At 41.4% G+C, this 20,552-nt stretch overlaps 1 protein-coding gene and 1 long non-coding RNA gene across 4 annotated transcripts in view; one reads left to right on the forward strand and one right to left on the reverse strand.

The window, feature by feature from the left end:
* Positions 1 to 20,552, reverse strand: part of Lhfpl3 (LHFPL tetraspan subfamily member 3) — a 461,755-nt gene that overhangs the window by 138,436 nt on the left and 302,767 nt on the right. For all 3 annotated transcript variants that reach the window (XM_060373962.1, XM_060373961.1, XM_060373960.1), the window contains exon 2: positions 10,048 to 10,284. In XM_060373962.1, coding sequence (XP_060229945.1) covers positions 10,048 to 10,284 — 237 coding nt within the window. The remainder of the gene's footprint in view (positions 1 to 10,047; positions 10,285 to 20,552) is intronic.
* The window catches only part of LOC132649723 (uncharacterized), a 117,048-nt gene that overhangs the window by 57,859 nt on the left and 38,637 nt on the right, over positions 1 to 20,552 (forward strand). Inside the window, exon 2 of the long non-coding RNA XR_009588226.1 lies at positions 2,487 to 2,567. This is a non-coding gene — a long non-coding RNA (uncharacterized LOC132649723). The remainder of the gene's footprint in view (positions 1 to 2,486; positions 2,568 to 20,552) is intronic.

A 20,552-nucleotide genomic window follows, 5' to 3' on the forward strand; every position in this document is an offset into this window, starting at 1 on the left:
AACTGTTTGGATGAACAAGAACCAGAGTCCAGACAGCCCGGAGATCTAGGGTAAAGCCGAACACCTCTGGTCCACAAACAAAACAAAACAAAACAAAACAAAACAAAACAAACAACAACAACAAAACCCCAAACCAAAAACAAAACAAGCCAACTAACCAAGCAAGCAACCAAACAAACAAGCAACCGACCAACCTAAAATCCACACAAAAAAATCTATGCATAAGGCTACCACATGACAAAATCCTATCTAAGCAAGTGGAGGAAGTAAGCCGTACATCTTAAGGGGGCCTTCATTAAAACTGGGTGTCACTGGGAACAAAGAGAGAAATGGCAGTGCAAGGCAGTCACGGGCCTGGGCTCTCTCTGACACAAATGAAGCACGTTGGGGAATACAAAGTATGAATAATAATGTGTGTTAGACACTAGCTATTATGGCAGGTTATATACTCTTTATCATTCTCCCCCCCCCCCCCAAGAATCTCCCGATGTTCTTTGAGATGAGAAAAGTTAGGCTTTTCTCATCCAAGTTTTCAGAGCTACCAGGTGACAAATGGGTTTTCCTAGGCTGGCAGAAAACGATTTCCCCCAAAGACAGCAATGCACTCTTCAGAGAAGTGAATATTTTTTAGCTTATTATTGAATGAAGTTTACCTAGGTCATAGCCCACCAACTGATGTCAGTCATAGTAATTCCTATTGTGAGATGTTCTTCATCTCCATTCTGTCATCCTCAGTGTCTTCTATAGGGGAAGGATGGGGTGAACCCGGTACTCCTCGACCCTGTCTGACATTAGAATCCCCTAAAGAGAGTTCTCTCTCATACTTGGATCTGCTTCCTGCAAACTGCATAAGCATCTCTAGGATGAATCCTAGCAGTGGAATAACTAAGAAGGGCTTTCTGGGGCTAAATGCCTTCATTTTGTCATCAACGTACCTTTAACTTGATTCCCAGCAGAAGGGAGAAGAGTGTTGAAGTCACCACGCTACATTGGAAAGGCTTTAAAAACCAATCAACTCTGACCACAACACTATAGCTGCTCATGCTTTTAGGGCACTTTCCTGAAAGCCGGCAGAGACAACTTCATCTGTCACTAGGCAGACATATACACAGCCTCTTCGTGTCACCTCCACTAAAGTCTGGGAACTCCATAAACTGCATTTCTCCTACCTGATGGAGAAGGTCTGAGGTGTTGCCGGGAGCCAAAGCTATCTACTGAAGCCAAAGTCAAACAGTGAGCCAAAGCTATCTAGTGGAGACAAAGCTATTTACTGAAGCCAAAGCCAAGTAGTGAGCAAAGGTCATTTAGTGGAAACCTAAAGCTATTTAGTTGAAGAGTTACCTAGGACCTGAAATCATGGGTGATAGATTGTGAGAACATCCGTCTGTTAGTTTTAGAGCATCTGTGAGATAGCTTAAGAAAACATCCTTACGGCATCTTGCAGGTGCAATATTTAACCCATGAAAGCACTCTTCCTATTTCCTGCAGCAGTAGATTAACCTTCCCCCCTTTCCTGCCTTCTCCCTATATAAGTTGGGTAAAAATTTCTAATAAACAGAAGCCTTGATCAGATGAACAGACTTGGCTTTCATTCCTGGGTCTCTTGTCCCCTACCCCCCATTCCTTCCAATCTCTCCACCTTAGGAACCCCGTTGAAGCCCCGCGGGTCGGGGCAAGGTATGGTGTGTTGGAACCATAAGGCCAGCCTCTGGTGAGGAGATGTCAGGCTGGGAGATGGAGTTTGCTTGTGGAGCTTCCGTACTTGCCTTCTTCTCTTGTGCAAGCGGTAGTTATTTTAGACTTTCTTTGAAGAAGACCCTCCGAAGACTCTTACCCTCTCTAAGCGAGAGCCTAGTTTCAGTGAGCCTGCCTGTGCCTTCTTTCCGAGAAGCTCGCCTGTCTAGCTGCTCTGTCAGCACATACGTTGGGGTTGCTGACTTTGCAAGCTACGTGGGTGAATTCTGCCTTCGCCATCTCGTGACAGTGTTGCCACTTGCTTTTGTGTATACTGACGGCACACTGCTTTGCAGACATATCTTGTAGGAGTTGCCAGCTTTCACCTTTCACTTCTTGAGTTTTCTAGGCTCATCACCTAAGGTCAAGGAAGAGTCTACCAACTCAGGCCAAGCTGTGCTTTCATGACAGTGAATGTGAGGCTTTTTGATTGCACAGTAAAGCAGGAATAAAAAGCCAGTGCAGGACATGGAGACAACACCTGTTTGTACCTGCTGCGGTACAGGCTCTCTTCAAAGGTGTGGCCAAAAGACACATGTTGGTAGGTACAGGGGACCCTTTCCAGGTAAAGTTTATGGAGCTAAAATGTTAAGTATTCTACTGTGAAATTAATGCTTCTACTTAAAGACGTCCCCACTTCCTCTCTTCCTTTTACTTGTTTCTACTGTATGTCTACCGCATTTTCCACTTTTTCATCATCGTTTCCTCCTTTGCTTTGTTTGATACTAATAGACTCTAATGTTTTTCTACAGGCTGATTTTTCAAAAGCATCCCAGAAGATGAATACTTCGACGTCCAATTGTCCTTGGGAAGGAGTCTCCGCTTATTATACGGTAATTTTTCATGGACACCGATGTACAGTAGTTGTCAGTAAAGGGCATTCACTCATTTTACACAGAGATGGCTCAACAAGGTGCCTTTATGAAGTTGTGAATGTCAGAACAGGATTGGATTTCAGAAATACATCTTAGTACCCACAGCACTAAATGCTTTCATCAACGAATTCAACTCATTGTCCAACTCTGTTTAGAACTCCCTCAAGCACTGTCAACAGACATTACATGCTTTCTGCATATACGAAATGTTTAGGGTCCAGTTTAATCTCTTTCTTTACCCCTTGCATGGAACAGAATACAATATGAATTTCTGTGGCTCTTAAAATAAAAGCGTAAGAAGTGAGATGACTTTTCTAAAGAGAAAGAGTAGCTATATCATGTTCTAATCTAGCATCCATCCATTGGGTCTATAAAAACAATATTATATTAATTCTAAAAAAGGATACAGATTAGAAGAGTGGATTAGGAAACAGGATTCAAGGCACCAAGGAACACATCAAACCATCAACAAGAAACACCACCTTAAAGTAAAAGATGGAAAATGTATTCTGAGCAAATGGAACAATGAGGTTTTTAAAAAAATATGTATCACTCCCAGGCAGTTTTTAGTTGAGTTTATTGTCTTTACCATTGACAAAGAGACAAACTGCTTCTTGTGTCCTAATGGCAACACGAAGCTCAAAAACCATGACACCGTGCATCTTGGTGAATGTGTGATCATGCACAGTATGAACACAGTAACTATTTCTGAATAACTCCATCATTAAAAGTAGAAGTGGAAATGGATAGACTTGTAAATGGATGGACACTTGTAAAGAAGGCCATTTGAGCTCCACCAAAGCAGAACTTTTATGCCTAGAATCTCTGCACCCATGAAACAACAATATTATGAGAAGAGGGCTGGAATTCATTCAGTAATTCACTAATTTGACATGTAGCCACTGAGAGTCTGTGTATGCTAGACATTATTCAAATACTGAGGATGCAATAGTAAACAAAGGAGAAAAACTCAACCTGTGCCTTCCCAGGGAAGACAGAAAATAATTAAGAAGAGTCAATGTACTCATCACAGAGATGGTATTTTGGTAAATCTAAAGAGAGGGTGGGAACACGCCTTATGGTTTTGGAGGAGAATATTTCAGTAAGAAGGAACAACAAAAGCAGATGCTGGCCCCAAGACTGGCCCTAAATGTCTGAGGAGCAGGAAAGATGGAAACTGGGTGTTAAGAGAAGAACTGACTGGCAAAGATGGAAGTAGGTTTGCATAGCCTTGTAGAACATGACTTTTGCTTTAACAGAGTTAGATTACCAAGTCACCAGAGGCCCTCAAGTTGAGAACTATGTGATCATTGCCTCTAAGGTTAGAATGCAAGAGGCTGGAGGTTCTAGGGACCAAGAATGATAGTATAGACCTGGATAGCAGCAGATATGAGGGTAAACTGGTGGGAAGACTAGTTTACAGCTGCAGCCAGTAGGACTTAATTGATTTAATTGATGGCTAGGTTTAGGTTGTGAGAGGAAGAAGTGGGATGACTCCAGCTTTGAACATTTGGAAGGGTAAGGCTGCTATAAGCTGGGATAAGAAGATCTTGTGGGTTTTGTGGGTTTGTGGGTGGTACAACAAACTCATGGAAATGTTAGACATGAGATGATAATTATGCATTTAAACAGGCAGTTGGATATATGAGATCAGACTTCGTTAGTCACATACATTGCTGTGTGGGGGAATTAAACCTGGGAGTCATGAGGATACAGATGTGCCCTAAAAGCTACAAGATCAGCAGGAAGTAATTGTAGCTTAAGATACTCCAGAGAGAGTGGAAGATGGGGGACACCAGCAAAGGAGTCCGCAAGGAAAGAGCCAGAGGCAGGGGAATTAGGTAAGGTCATCCAGAGGATCCCATTCAAATCAGAGCTTCAAGATGTGAAAAACGAAACAAAACAAAACAAAAACAAACAAACAAACAAAAACATTAACTGTTGAAACTGGACTATGGAACCCAGCAGGCAGGAGGGACCCTTGACAAGATGGTGCCTTCGAAATGCTCAGGGTGAAACCCAAATAGTACAAACGTGTGCAGGGGAGGACAATCAGAAATAGTGGGTTACAAGGCAGCTGGCCCCATGAGGACCTCTCATCTTTGCTTCAGTTTTAGCTAAAAGGACCAGGATGTATGCAGTTTCCATTCAGGTCCATTCTCAGATTCTCTGAAGACAACAGGGACTGTTTTTCCATTAGGAAACAGACAATTCACTGTGGCCTCATTCAAAGTTTTGTTCAAAACAGCTGAAGATGCTTTTCTCCCGGGTTTCCTGATCTTACTTCACTAGGTTTTTTTTTCCCCCCTTTTTAATAAAACTCCATAACTAAGTAGCAGCATGGATTTTATAAGCTATTCTCCAGTGTATTGAGCTTTTGATTATCTAGCATTTTTCTAAAAGCCACCAAATGGAAACAAGGCTAAACTTCATTGCCTGTGCAGGGCTTGCTGGCCTAGCTGAGAGGAACAGAGATGTATCTCTTAAAAATGAATTACATGATGCTGGGCTGAAGACACAACTCGAGATTGTGAGTTAAACGAGTTGAACCCATTCCTTCCTAGCTATGAAAATTGAGAAAACTTTAACCGCCTTGTGCTGCTGTTTAGGCTAGGAAGAACTGGGGTGATGATAACTGTTTCATGCTGTTATTTCAAGGGTCAAATCAACTTTCACATGGCAGATGTTTAGTCATACTGAAGCCTACGGCAGCCCTGTTGTGGATAAATGGCTTCCATCCTCATGCTTTGGTTGAACTCTTTCAGTCAGCCTGAGAGCTGGACTGGGTACTGTTGTTCCCGTTATACAGAGATGAAGCTGAGGCTCTGAGGTGCTCAGGGTCCAGACCAAGGCATCTGCTGGCACTGAGACCAGAAACAAAGTATCTGTCCTGACACTCAAATCACCATGGTGGTGTCCACATGGTGTCGGAATTTAGTTAGGCCTGAAGGAGCAGCTGACACGTACCACAGTCCACAGTCCGTTAACTCTGACTCAACAAGCTCCAGAAAGTTTCTAATTGTCCATGGCTGGGAAGACAAGAGCCCTCACCACCCTCAGATCTGGGTCCTGGGAAGAACCTCAGATGCTATTTGTTTAAGCACTGAATTTTACAGACTAGGAGAAGAGGGTTAACTGTGGAACTGTGAAGGTGTTGGTCTCAGCTAGTGTCAGGAATAGCAGCACTGCTGGGCAACCTGAAGCTATGCGCAGGCTCCGTCTACGCTGCGCCACACTGCCACTGACTGTGTGTGGTCATAACAGGGTATGGCATCTGAAATAAAAAATTCCAAAGAGATTTCTCAATTAGGTAAGTAAGATGAATTTATTCTCCCTCCCCTATGATAGCATTAAAAAGTCCTTAAACTACTTAATAATAAACAGTAGCCCGAGTCACCTCTGGATCAAGTTTCCTCATTTGCAGTTTAAGTGCTTAAAGACAAAGCGACTTTAAAGCTGCCCCTGAGAGGACCCAATTATCTGATAAGTGATTCCAAAGACCACACACTCACACATGTAGAAGCAGACCTCTTTATAAATGATGTCTGACAAGGAAAGAGATATTTGTGGCAAAGGAGCTCTGGAAAATGTAATTATTTATCCTTTCACAGTTAATGAAAGATATTGAAATTGAAGCTTTCATTTCAAATCCTTTTTATCTGGGTGAAACTTTAATTTTACATAATTAAATTGACTTCACAGTTCAGTGTGTTAAAATATGCAATTAAACAGCATATCAAGGTTAAATGCTGACTGCTGTTGGCTCTCTTGGAAACCATGCTGCTGCACTCCTAAACAAGAAGAAACACCTGCCCCATACTGTCATTCCTGTGCCCACAGGCCTGTGTCCCTCAGGCTCCCCAGGGAGGAGGGGCTGGTGGTTTTTGTTTTTTTTGTTCTTTTTTTCCTAATGGGCCAAATCTGGTACAAGGTAACTGGATTTAAACCTTTTTTTTTTCTTTTAATTTTCTCTGTTTTTCAGCGAAACTTTCTTTTTTTTTTTTTCATTAAAAATTACTGTTACTTCCACTGAGCTCCATAGCTGACCCTCTATGAGAACTCTTGGATCTTCCAAGTTGTGATTTTCTGTAAAACATACCATTCTACATCTCAGCCCAAAGGCAGAGACGCAGCCATGCGGCTGCTTTGGTTTGGTTGTAAGAAAATTGCTTCTATTTCTCTTTTCCATTCCACATTTCACAGTCTTTCCCAGTTGAGGTATCTTTCAAGAGATCTTTGTGCTCTTGGGAAAGAAGGGCCTCAAGAAATTCCAGAGGATGTGCTGAAGCAGGCCTGGGCCAAGGCACTGGACATGCTTCCTGAGAGAGAGCTGTAGCTGGCTGAGGTGGAGACTTTAGTTACTTTAGTTACATACCTCTCCTCATTTTCTCATGGAATAGCATCTTTGTGATGACTAATTTAGGATTCGGCGGCATCTTATAGTCCCTTTTATCTCGAGATTCTGTGAGTGGAGTGTGGTCAACAATTAGAACCAAGTTCCTTTCCCTGATAGAGTTTTGTTTTAGCCCGTTAGGGTGGCTGCTGAGAAGGACTCATGGACCTAGGCAATATCCTTGCTATAACGATACATAGAAAAGCGGTATTTATGTGGTGGCTCTACCATGTGTTAGTTACAGTAGCTCCGAGCGAGGTATGGCCCTTACTGGTCTATCTTACATCATGATCATATCTTGTTCCTTGCTAAGAGTCTGCTGCTTCTAAAATGCATATTGATACGACTGGTGGGCTAAAAATCTGAATGACTAAAGAAGATGTTACAGTGTGCCATGAGAGTGATAGAAGAATGTACACATTCTTTACTTTTCTGGCCTGTGGCTTCACATACAGCACTTCCTGGCTCCTTAGTGCCAGAAAACAACTGGGGTGAACACATTCTTCTAAGATCATTTGCCAGGACTACATTTGTCACCATAGGAATATGTTACCGTGAAATCAAAACAAAGATTTGTCCCCCAAGAGACATTTTGGTAGTTTTATCAGTAAAAACTGATACTGGGAAATATTTTAATTAGTTAACAGTGATCGTAATACAGCCATGCAATTATAAGGATGCAAATTAATATATAATCAGTTTCATAATTGCAAATTAGGCTCATGCATATCATATATAGAATCACTGATTGGCCTCAGGTAATCTGAGTTTGGAAGTTTCAACCTTGAACAAATTATTAAATAATATCGAACAACAAAAGCTTTTTTGTACAGCAACAGTAAATCTTGGATCATTTCTCAGGAACAAGTAGGTTTGGTTAAATTTCGTAGAAGGCTTAGAAATCTTGACCTGGTTTATAGAGACGTAGTGCATAAGGCCTGGCAAGTCGGCACAGCAAAGCTGTTTCTATCTTCTTAGTGCCGCAGATTAGGGCATTCGGATTGAGACACTCAACAGTCTCATCCCGCAGTCTGTTGCTCTCTGTTCTTCTTTTTGCTCAGATGAGCTGCCACTGACTTTAAATGGATTTTTTCTGAATTCTCTTGTATTTGTGGTCAAAGACACTCTGAGAAGCCAAAAGTTTTCAGTGTAACTTTGAACATTAAAGGGAACAAATGACATTCTGGCCCATTGCTAGAGGCTGGAAGGATTCATGTGTGTGCAGAACAAAGTAGTTTTCCACTCATTCCTTCCAGAGAGGCAAATTTGACAGATTTGAGCTGTTGTTACTGTTAAATATGGAGGAAAGAAGACGGAAAACAGAGGATCTCCAACAGACCACAGAGAAGAGGAGAGCTCCAAACAGCATTTATGAGTGCATAATTAATACATGTACATATGAAAACAAGTGTACGGCATAACATGAAGAAAAGAGAACAGTAAATATAAGGGGATGAAGAACTGAATGCAGGTAATGGATGGAAGTTATGAAAGACTAATATTTTCCAGTTATAATTTTATCATGGACTTTCTGCTTTGTTTTTGGCGGTGGCTAAATACATAAAATATATTCAATACTGAAAGTATAAAATCTAATGTGCAGCTTCATAGCTTCTATTTAGAGTGCTAATTCTAACTGCATATGAGTTCATTAAGTTGTATAGACTTTGGATCTGGTTAATTTTGCTGTGTAATGTTATTATGTATTTGAAAAACACTTTTAAATAATTAAGTTTATAAAAATAAACTAATTAGTGCACAGAAAGTACTAAATCTGTAACATAAACAAAACTTAAAACTGTTATCTTATAGTGGGTATTTTTTTAAATCTAGAAAGGGCAACTCTGAGGGAAAGGTAGTTTTGGTTTTAGGAAGTTTTAGTGACATTCCCTGTAAAAGTTATTTTTTGCACTTAGAACATAGGCTTAAGTAAACGAATACATCCTGTGTCTACATGTCGGAGAGTGAAAGTTCCAGGTTTCTGCTGCCCTCTTCGTGACTCCATTTACCAGTTTGACATCAATCTGGGCTCTAGAGCAAGACCCAGCCTCGAAAACCAACCAACCAACCAACCAGCAACGAAAAGAAGCTCCCAACCCCATAACAGAAAGATTGAATGCATCACACAACCCTAAAGCTATAACAAGTTCTTGGCATTAAAGTTCTACCCTAAACAAGAGGTTAGGAGTGTGGAAGAAAAAGAACAAGATTCACCTTGAATAATGGCTCCTAACTCTTAGTCACCTGCTCTGATATACCGAAGTACTAATCACTGGTCAGTGCCCTTTTCTTTCTCCCAGTTTCCATTAGTGCGGTAGACAACCTCCTTTTGAAAAGAAGTCTGAGGATTTAGTTACCCAGATAAGCCATTAAAAAGTCCAGCCAGGGCTCTTTGATCACCTCCCCCTGAGGGAGGAGCAGCCTTGCCAGGCCACAGAGGAGGATGAGGCAGACAGTCCTGATGAGACCTGGTAGGCTAGGGTCAGAGGGAAGGGAAGGAGGACCTCCCCTATCAGTGGACTAGCGAAGGGTCTTGGGAGGAGAAGAGGGAGAGAGGGGGCTACATCTGGGATACAAAAGAGTTCAGCCAGTTGGGGTGCTACTCTAATCCCCATAACTTTTGGGGTGGGGATCCCCCCTCCCAAGATGAGTTTGAATTCAAGTCAAGAGATTTTGATGGTCTTAGAGATTTCATAGGCATCGATTTCACTCTGGAGAAACAGCCGCACCTACAGAGCACACTCCATTCAACTAAATAGACACAGTTCCCCGAACGTTCTCTCATCGTCACCAACTCCTGACAGCCAAGGAAAAAGTCACAAAAAGGTGAGTGCCCCAGTTGAATAAGAAAACGCAATGCTATCCTCAAGTCTTGCAAGTCTTGAATCTGCAGAGAAGTCTTACAATCAAGAGCATGACAGACGATGCAAACCAGGGCTTCGTGGGGGGTGGGGAGAAAGAGTGAGAGGGAGGCTATCTTACTCCATCTTTTCTGTTAATTTTTGCGCTTGAGGCATCCAGTAAGAGTTCTTTCGGTAATCTTACCTTTGTTTTCTGCCTTCAGTTCCTCTGCCATCAAGCTGTCTTGTCGGTTCCCCAGCACAAATGCTAGAAACGAGAGGATCAGGGCATCCAATATTCCAATGATAGCCAGGATGTACGCCCAGCGGACAGAGCAGGCCCCGAGGGTGTACTTGTCTGTCTTCTCGCCGCACATTCGTTTTACTTCGTCTGAATCCCAGCCATCAGGGAAAATCATACAGCCAAGCACAAGGCAGGCAGCTTTGAGAAAGACAAAAGGAAAAGGAAGTTATGCATTTTATTGTATTTTTTAAAAAAACATTTCTATTGTTTGTCAGACATTTTGAATTCTTGATTTCGAGAGCACCAATTCTCACTAACCCCGCCTCCCCATGCCCATCCCGACTGGGAGATAAGTTAAGGTAGATTTAGCCAGGAGAAAACATTAAGAAATTGAATTTTTGTGCACATTTGCAGGAAGGCTTCCACCGCAAATAGGGCAGAAGGAATCATTGCACTGCAGGATTACAGTTCAATGCTGGCTTTGAAGAGCAACGACAGCAGCCAGATAAGGGATTAGAATAACAAGGAAAATACCAGAGTGTATATTGAATTTGAATCTCTGGAAAAATAACATTGTGATCCCTGCCTCCAGTGTCCAGACATTTCTTGAAACTTTCCTTCCCATGGGTAGCACACATTTGATACTTTCTATTCTAGTCTCCATTCTATTTAGTTTTTTTTAAAATACATATATATATATATATAATTACATCATACTCCCTTTTTCTTTCATCCCTCCAAATCCTTCCATCCCATTTACCCCCTTGCTCTCACTCAAATTCTTGATCTCTTTTTCTTTAACTGTTTGTGTATCTCTTTCTCCTTCCCTCATACATATGTTTTCTATTGCAAATTCCTAAGTACATAAATACAACCTGCTTAGTATGCATAATGCCACACACACACACACACACACACACACACGTACTGGATAACCAGTTGTGTTTTCCCGGGAGGAGACCATTTCTCTCACGCTCAGTATTCCTTAGCTGCCTGTAATTCTCCGTGTAGGGCTGAGGCCTCCTGAGCTGCCTGTCCTCCATCCATGCTCTTCAGCACGTCTGTTGGTGTAGTCGTTGTTCGGGTTATGTTTGGGCGGAAACAACCACCGACAACAGGCTGCAAAGCACTGTAGCACAGTGTGACAATGCAGAGCTTTAATGGAAACTGTGAGTTAGGAAGAGAATTGTTTTCCGTATCCCAAATATTACAGCATGTGAGTGCCCCCGTTTGTGTGGCTATGTGTGTGTATATGTATGTGTGTCTGCATGCGTGTGCAGGCCGGAGGTCAGTGTAAAGTGTCTTTCCTTGGTTGCTCTCTAACTTTATTGTATTTTCATAAATGTATTCTTCTCTCTTACATTACATCTTCAACAGTTTTCCCTCCCTTCACTTGCCTCTCCCAGTAAAAAAGGATTTGGAACCAGTCCACTCCTAGCACACCCCCCACCCTTCCCCTAGATCTACTCCTCTTTCTCTTCAGAAAACAAACAAACAAACAAACAAACAAACAAGACCTCCCAGGAATAGCAACCAAACATGGCATGGCAAGTTAAAATAAGACTAGGCCTCATATACGAACCCTCATTTCAAGGCAGGATGAGGCAACCCCGTAGGAGAAAAAAAGGGTCCCAAGAGTAGGCAAAGAGTCAGAGACATCCCCATGGAATCCCACAAGAATGCCAAGCTACACCACATAACACATGCAGCGGACCCAGCTTAGACCCAGACAGGCTTCGTGATTGTAGCTTCAGCCTCGGTGAGCCCCTAGGAGCCCTGCTTAGTTGATTCTGTGGGCTGTGTTCTCCTGGTGCCCTCAACCCCTCTGGCTTCTACAGTCCCCATCCCTGTCCCGGTTTCCCAAGCTCCACCTAACACTTAGCTGCTGGTCTCTGCATCTGCTCCCATCAGTTTCAGGATGAAGCCTCTCTGATGATTATTGGGCTAGGCACCAAGCTACTTTTACTTTTTGAGACGGGGTTTAATCACTAAACCTGAACGCCATTGCTTTATCGAGGCTAGCTAGCCAATGAGCTTCAGGGAGTCAGACTGGAGTTACAGGCACCAATGCATTCTGGGAATCCAGTCTCAGGTTCTCACGCTTGTGTAGCAGGGTCTTTTGGGACTGAACCACTATGTCCCGCTCTTTTCTGTTGCGATAATCTGGCTATCTAGTCTAGGCTAGCTTTGACCCAGGATCTTCCCGTTCCAGTCTGTGAAGTGCTGTTCCGGATTCTTTTTCACTTAGAACCTTGCCCTTTGATGAACCCCCATAGCTCTTGTTTATCCTTAGTTTAGAGCCTTTGATTTTTTTTGTGTGTGTGTTGTTAAGTTTATACATTTATAGATATTGTCTCAATTAGGAGACTAAACTTTCTGAGAAAAGAAACTTTGGTCATTTGTCATATTCATAGAATGTAAAAAAAATATCTTGAACAAAACAGGCACTAACTACACTTTAATGGAAAAATGGATGAGTAAATAAATGGATTGTAATAGCTGGGCCATATACTCTAAAATGTAGTTAATAGCACTAATAGTCAACGGCATGAGTATAGTTAAGAGAGATTCAATTTAGGTGGCATTCAGACACAATTCTGTTATGACTAGACAACAGATTACATGTATTTGGGGTGGATTTAAATGCAGGGAGTTGGAGAATTGAAAATATTTTCACATCTCTTTCAGCAATTAATACACAGCAAGCTCACTACAGCTTTAGTGCAGATTATCCACGTGCTAAAAAAAGGCAGTTTTCACGAACAGAATTAATTTTATTTTGGACAATTCAGAAGACCTTTGAGTTTAAATTATATTTGAAAAATCTTCTGAATTAATATTTCAAAAACACTTAAAATATATATTCATCAGTTGGACATCTAAGTTTTTTCCATTTCCTGGCTATTGTGATTAGAGCAGCATTGAACATGACTGAGCAGGGACTCTGTAGCTGTTGAATCCTTAGGTTATATGCCAGGAAGTAGTATAGCTGATGAAAATGTGATACATTTTTTCAAATGTTTCTCTGCCATTCGATGTTCCTCTAATGAGAATTCTCTGTTTAGCTCTGTATCCCATTTTTTAATTGGATTACTTGGTTTGTTGGTGCTTAACATACCACTCCTGGACATATATCTGAAAAATGCTCAACCATTCTGCAAGGACATTTGTTCAGCCATGTTCATAGCAGCTCTTTTCATAATAGCCAGCATCTGGAAACAACCTAGATGTCCCTCAACTGAGGAATGGATACATTCCTCAGAAATTGTGGTACATTTACACAATGAAATACTACTCAGCAATAAAAAACAAGGAAATTGTGAAATTTGCAGACAAATGGATGGAACTAGAAAAAAATCATCCTGAGTGAGGTAACCCAGAAGCAGAAAGACACATATGGTGTATACCCACTTATTAGTGGATATTAGACATATAATATAGGATGAACATACTAAAATCTATAGTCCTAAAGAAGCTAAACTACAAGGAGGAACCTAGGGAAGATGCTTAATCCTCATTCAGAAGGGCAAACAGGATAGATATCAGAAGTAGAAGACAAGGAACAGGACAGGAGGGCCTCTGTATGTTTAGTTTAAGTCATAAAAATAGGTGAGGCTCTGTTGGCTTTTTGAATCGATGCTTGAGTGCTGCGAGCAATCTTGTTTTCTGCTCTTCTATTAGCTAGACTTTTCTAATCTGCATAGCCAATAGACATTAACAGCTATTCTCAGTCCAGGGTAGGGAGGTACCTGCAAGGTCCCTAGCTGCCTTAATGGTGTTCTTGGCTTTATATTAACTATTTGTTAATCCACCCTACGATACAGTGCCATCTCTGTAGTCCAGAGTATCTGATTAATTCACACTGACCACAAGGGGTAGTGGGGAATAAATCCCAGTTGGGAAATTATAAAAAAATGGATTTTCTATTAGAATCCTAACTCCCTTGCAGCTAGGTATTCCTTCATGTTGGCAGCAGATTGACTGGGTATATATCAGAGACCATTCTTAATGCTCAGGGAAAATGGAAGCTCTCAGGTCGGAGGTGAGCAGGCAAAGGTGGAAGGAATCCCAGGGCCTGTCCTATGCTGCCCTGGGCCCTTCTAATCGAGGCTGTATGACGAAGGTGTCCTTGTGAGGGTGTTTCAGCTGGTTTGCATTTAAAGCATGTTCCAAGTGGTTAAAAAGTATTCACATTCTACAAGGGCGCTCTGTGTCAAGGCTGCTGATCCCACAATGAGCTTCTCTGAAACAGTTCACAAATGCTTCCCAAGAGCCACTAATTACAACGACATTTTTCTTGTTAAAGAGCTGAATGTAATCTCTGTGGAGGGCACATCTTTAGAAAAATCCACAAGCCTTTGCAATAGGCTCTGTCTCCAAAGGAAAGGGAAGGCAGACGGAAAAAAAAAAGAGCAATGGAAGGGGGAGTTTCTTGAGCCTGCTTATGTGGCTGGTGCAACGCTCCCACTAAGGCTTTGGATGCTGCCAGCCTGAGAGCTGCCTATTTCTGAAGAGAAAAAGAAGCCTGAATTCTCCCTTTCAAGGAACCTACGCACTGCTGCACAAAAGCAAGATAAATTGCCTCATGTTACTGAGGCACTCGAGGGGAACGTGGTGAAAAGAGAGACCTGCATTCGCTTAACTCTCTCAATTATTCGGGCATACGCTAGCTGGAGAAACGGAGGCCAGCGGAGGCTTCCGGGGCCACGGAGGGCAAACTTCCACACTGGGACTGTTACTCTCAACACCTGGTAGAGGAGGACTCACTCCCACAGCTTCTTCATCAGCTCATGGCCAGCCATTTTGAAGTAGAATATTTATACCTCTGGGGAAAGGTTTAACATTATAGCTCAGTTTACTTCTGAAATATAGAGTCATTTGTTGACCTAGGGCATGGAATACTGTAGTTTAGAGAGTGGCTGAGAAAACCAATTGTGTCCTGGGAGATTATGGTTTTAAATACAATGTATTTTATGGCCGTTTAACTTGGGGTCATAGCATGAAAGATACAATAGCTTAGTTGGTAAAGAGAAAATATAAACAAACCCAGGATTGTCAAAAGATGAAAGAGTTTAGAAACTGGCATCTGGGGATAAGAAAAGCTGTGATAGCCTGTCCAGCCACTTACTCCAATTTTCCTGAATAAAGAGGCCCGGAATATACCCATGGTGCTGTGAGAACCTGGACTGTACAAGGTTGGTTTGGCATTCACACACACCTGCAGATCCAAGCTCCACAGTTGGTGGAGAAAATATTTTACACAACAGGATGACAAACAAAAGGAAGAATGCTTAATATGACATGATATCAGTTCGAATCCATCTAGGTCTTCAGGGTTAAATAGTCACATATAGGAATAAGGGTATGGCTGAGTCATAGAACACTCGCCTGTCATGAACAAGGTCCATGGTTCGGTCTCCAGCACTGGAAAAAAAGTGATATATAATAAATGTAAAAACATTTAAAGGGCCATTCTGATGAGCAGATATAAAGCAAGTGCTTTCTATCACAGATCCAAATTCTGTGAAATCCTGAATGTGGCATCCTTAATAGAAAACACACAGAACAAGAACAGCTGATGCCTATTGAATGCCTCCTCTCACATGTGTGTACACTTTATGTGAATTTTCTCATTCGGTCCTTAAATAAAGGTCAGAGGAACATGAGAATGCGTCTTCCTGACTCAGTTTTGCACAACTGTAACAAAATTATCAAGGCAGCCTACTTGTGAAGAAAGGAGGTTTTGTTTACTTTATAGTTTTAGATGCATTAAGTTTGGGTGGTGCTGTTAAGTCACCTCTGACGAGGACCTGATGACAAGCATTGGGGAAACAATTGTCTTTCCAAGGCAGGAAGTCTAAAACAAAGCCCCAGAATCAGGCCCAGTCTTTTCCAACAACTTCCCTTCAAGCACCAGCTTTCCGTCTGTGGGCAGACTCTAAGGGCATCCCACTAGGCCTCATCTCTTAAGGATTTTTACCACATCTTTTTTTTTTTTTATAATTCAATTCATAGGACAAACATTTCTTTGTTTTTTCCTCTACAAAAGAAAGCAATTATTTCAGAAATTATAAATATATAGAAAACCACATACAGGTAATGGCACCACGTCTCCAGCACATGTACTAACCAATAACTTTTTTCTTCATTAATTTATATATTTGTTTGTTTTACATCCCCACTCCCTCCTCTCCTCCCAGTCCTGCCCCCCTAAACCAACAATTTTTCATGACAAAAATTCTCTACTAAAATTAAGACTAGAAGCAAATGGCATAAACAGAATAAAAGACATGCATGAAAACTCCCAGGTAACATTGTACTCAATGGAGAAAACCCGAAAGTTTTCCTCCCAGGATCACAAGGCGAGGGTGCCTGCTATCACCATTTCACTTCAATATACTACTTAAAAGTAACATTTTAATATTTTCAGAACCCGAAAGATCAAAAATTGTTTAAGTAAGATATACAGAAACATAGTGTGTACTAAAGCTACTGGAAACATAACTAGTTCAAAAGAAGAGATTCTCTCCACCCCTCATCAGAAAGGACATTACCCAAGGGGGGATACCACACACACACACACACACACACACACACACACACACACACACACGTCACAACAGGCACCTAAGTGATACTTCTTCACACAATATAGCCTTTCTTTTCCTATGGACACACACACTTACCCACACCTCCTCTCATATCTCCACCCCTGCTCACACCTTCACATCCACCCTCCCCACCCCCCACTCACACCTCTCACTCTCCCATACCAGCCTCCCCCACAGTCTCAGGACTGGTCTTCATACAGTTTAAGAACAGTTGCGCACTCCATAGATCAGCTGTCAATCTCCCTATAGAGAGAGCTACTTATGTCATTCAGGACAGACATAATCCAGTCTAGATCCTGAGTTATTTTTTTCATCAGAAAAGGGCAGAGCAGCACCATGGGTTTTGGATACTAAAACCTTGAGCAGATAGTTCCCTGTGATTTTCTTGTCTTCAGTTCTATGGGCATTCTCCAATACCCTGATTTCATAAGTGTGTAGAGATAAAGGTTATGAAGACTTCAAGGGACTAATTTATTCATTACATTTAAAACAAAAAATCTTGAGTTGTATCATCATCATCATTATTACTATTATTACTGTTTCCATACTTTTACTGCCTTTTTGCAGCTATTTATTGAGAAGCTAAAAACAAGTACGATATGCACGCAGGCTCCATCGCTCTATAGCAGGAACTTCCAGAAACTTCTGTGTTTGAAAGTGTTGCTACCATAGGACAAGAAGCTGTCCCTTGAAGAAACAGAAATGGAAAAGGCAATAGGTATAAAAAATGTTGGACCAAAAAAAAAAAAAAAAAACTCCACAAGACAGAGTAAGAGAAGTCAGCATGCTAAATGTTCCTTCAAAAGACTTTCACATATCTTTCAACTTCATATTCTAACAGCAGTAGCCAAAAGTTTATAGATAAAACCTCCACCGGTATGACATTTGAAGAATAATGCCCGAGTCAGAACAATGCTTTTCTCTGACTGAGATGGAATCTAACCCAGTCATTCTTAACGGGCCAGTGAAACGTTCAGAAGGAGATTTTGCTTTGAACACGGGTACTGAATGGCTCCAGGCAGGGCAGGGAGGAGGCTTTGAAAGACAAACGAGGAGCTAAGATTTGTATCCTGCCCCGGGTGATCCTCGCTCTCTTGGTGCTTGTTATTTTTTGTCCTTTAAGCATTGCCCCCAGAGACCTTCTTGCCATTTGAAAGTCTACTGTGATTCATTCATCACTTTTATGAGGCCTAGGCTATGCTGATAGAATTATAGACTCGGATGCTCTAAAACATTCTGGAATACCCTTCTTTGCATTACTGGCAAGCTCAGAGGTATTAGTTTTTATTAGAGATCGACACATGATCACGAATAGATCTTAGATTTTTTTTAGTGGAAGTTGAGAACACCTAGAATAGCCGTAGTTGATCTAGGATTACTTTGTACCTGGACACAGTGATAAACTTTTTTTCCTGTAGTCCAACACTGCCCACATCTCTTCTCCAAGGTATAGTACTCTCCAAAGGGAAGCTGATTTGGGTGTGTCTGTGTGGTTTATTGGTGTGTGCATGTGCACATGGAAGCCAGAAGCTGATGTCAGGTATTTTGCCTCAGTTGTTTCCACCTTTATTGTTTGAGTCAGGGTCTCCCACTAAACCTAAAGTTAACTTATTTGTGTGGGTTGAATGGTCAAAGCACTCCAGGAATCTGCTGGAGTTGCAGATATCTGATGCCAGGCCCAGTTTTATATAGGTATTAGGGCTATGAATTCAAATCTTTATGCTTGCGTGGCAGGAATTTTTACTGGCAGCCATCTCTCCAGCTCTGGAAATAGATATATATGTGTGTGTGTGTGTGTGTGTGTGTGTGTGTGTGTGTGTGTATGTGTGTGTGTGTATCACATTATGATTTTGTTGATTCTAAAAGGCCAAATACACGTAGGTTCGTAATTTGTAATATGTTTTGATTTTCTGCTGCTGCTATAAAAACAATTGAAAACACAATGACTTAACTTACACAATGGTAGAAAATATTTGCCAGCTATACTTTGGACAAGGACCTAATAGCTGAACTACATAAAGAATAGTAACAATCATCAAAGAACAAAACTTCCGATTAATGACTAGCTAATGAACCCAACAGCTGATAGTTCTAAAATAAGAAACAAATTATAAAAAAAATTTTTAAAAGTGTTCAACATCCTTCGCCATCAGGGAAATGTGAGATTAAACCACACTGAAATTCCATCTTAACCTAGAGGAAATGACTGTCATCAAGAAGACAAAACCAACAAATGCTGATAAGGGTTTGAGGAAAGAATTGGCTTACTGTCGGTTGGTGCAGCCACTATGGGAATCATGTCTAAACACATTAAAAACAGAACTACTGCCTGATTTAGCTCTACCACTCTGGGGAATATATCCTCAAAGATTTTGCCACAAAGATATTTGCATTGCATATCCATGTTTATTAATGCTGTAGTTACATACAACGAAATGGAGTCAGCCTAGATAACCATCAACATACGAAGGAATAAGGAAAATGTGGCTTATATACTCAATGGCGTTTTAGTCAACCATAAGGAAAACAAAGCTTAAAGTTCACAGGCGAAGAGATAAATCTGAAAATTATTAAATGAAGCGACTCGGACTCACAAAAACAAATATTGCATGCTCTCTCTCATATACTAGGTTTTCATATCTCTGTGTATGGGGGTGAGTGTGGGTACGGGACTTGAAAGTGTAACTGGAGCCACATGGAGGGAAATGTGTGTTGAGGAAGGAGAGGCAGGATAATAGAACATGTGTGCTATGAAAACAGGAAGTGAACACCTAGGGGCGGAAGGGTACAAAGGGCTACAAGAGAAAGGAGGAGCAGCGAAGTCTGTGTAGAGCAATGCTGTAATGACATCTATTATTTGTACACACAGAACATTTGTGGCTTAAAACAACACACACTTATGAGCCTATTGCTTTATAGATGAGAATCCTCACATGCATCTCAGAGACAAAAATCAAGGTGTTGATAAGACTGTATTTCTTTCTAGAAGGTTCCCGGGTATGATCTATTCCTTTCACTTTTCAGTTTCTAAATGCTTTATTTGCAAGCATTGTTTAGGTCACGAGACTGCTCATCTCTGTCTTCAAACCCAGAATTGGTAGCTACGGTGGACCGAAAGCGCCTATCTTCTCTGAAACCAAACACAGAAACCTAATCTCTCTTGCGATGGTATCTGGAGGTGAAATGTTTGGAACATAATTAAATGATGAGGGTGGAGTTTCTAGGAGTGGGGTCAGCCCCTCTATGAAAAGCAGCCACACATGACACTAAGAGGAAGACAGCTACCTTCAAGCCTCACTGGACACTGGATCCACCGGCACCTTTATCTTGCCCTTCATACTCTCTAGACCCTTGTGAAATATATTTAGTGGTTGAAGGTGTGCAGTATAATGTTCTTTGTTATTGTAGACAAATGAACAAAGAGAGTGAGTGTTAGTCTGTTTCATGTATCCTGCCCCATTTTTATCCCCACCTTCCACTGTAAAGATCCACTTAGAGAGCATAACCTCGCCATCATATGGCCAGCTGATTGGGAACCTCAATTGCCGCAGCAACCTTAACTTCCTTTTTCATACGCTCCAGAGAGCAGGATGTGAACTTTCTTGGGGGAGGCATTAGTTTGCTACTATTTGGTGTTATGCCCAGTAGTGTGTTGTCATGACCTTAAAACTTATAGATTTCTGAGTTCTAATATGTAGTTATTGTAGTGCCAACTGCAAAGGAAGGGAATCAATTCATTTAAATCTCATTATAACTTACGAAGTTGGTACTGTATCAGCTCCATTTTATGGCGCATGAACAAGAACGTAGAGCTTCACTCATTCCCTGAATATGTTATCTCTTAAACATTACACA

The sequence above is a fragment of the Meriones unguiculatus genome, chromosome 21 (genome assembly GCF_030254825.1).
Source record: "Meriones unguiculatus strain TT.TT164.6M chromosome 21, Bangor_MerUng_6.1, whole genome shotgun sequence".
Taxonomy (NCBI): Eukaryota; Metazoa; Chordata; class Mammalia; order Rodentia; family Muridae; genus Meriones; species Meriones unguiculatus.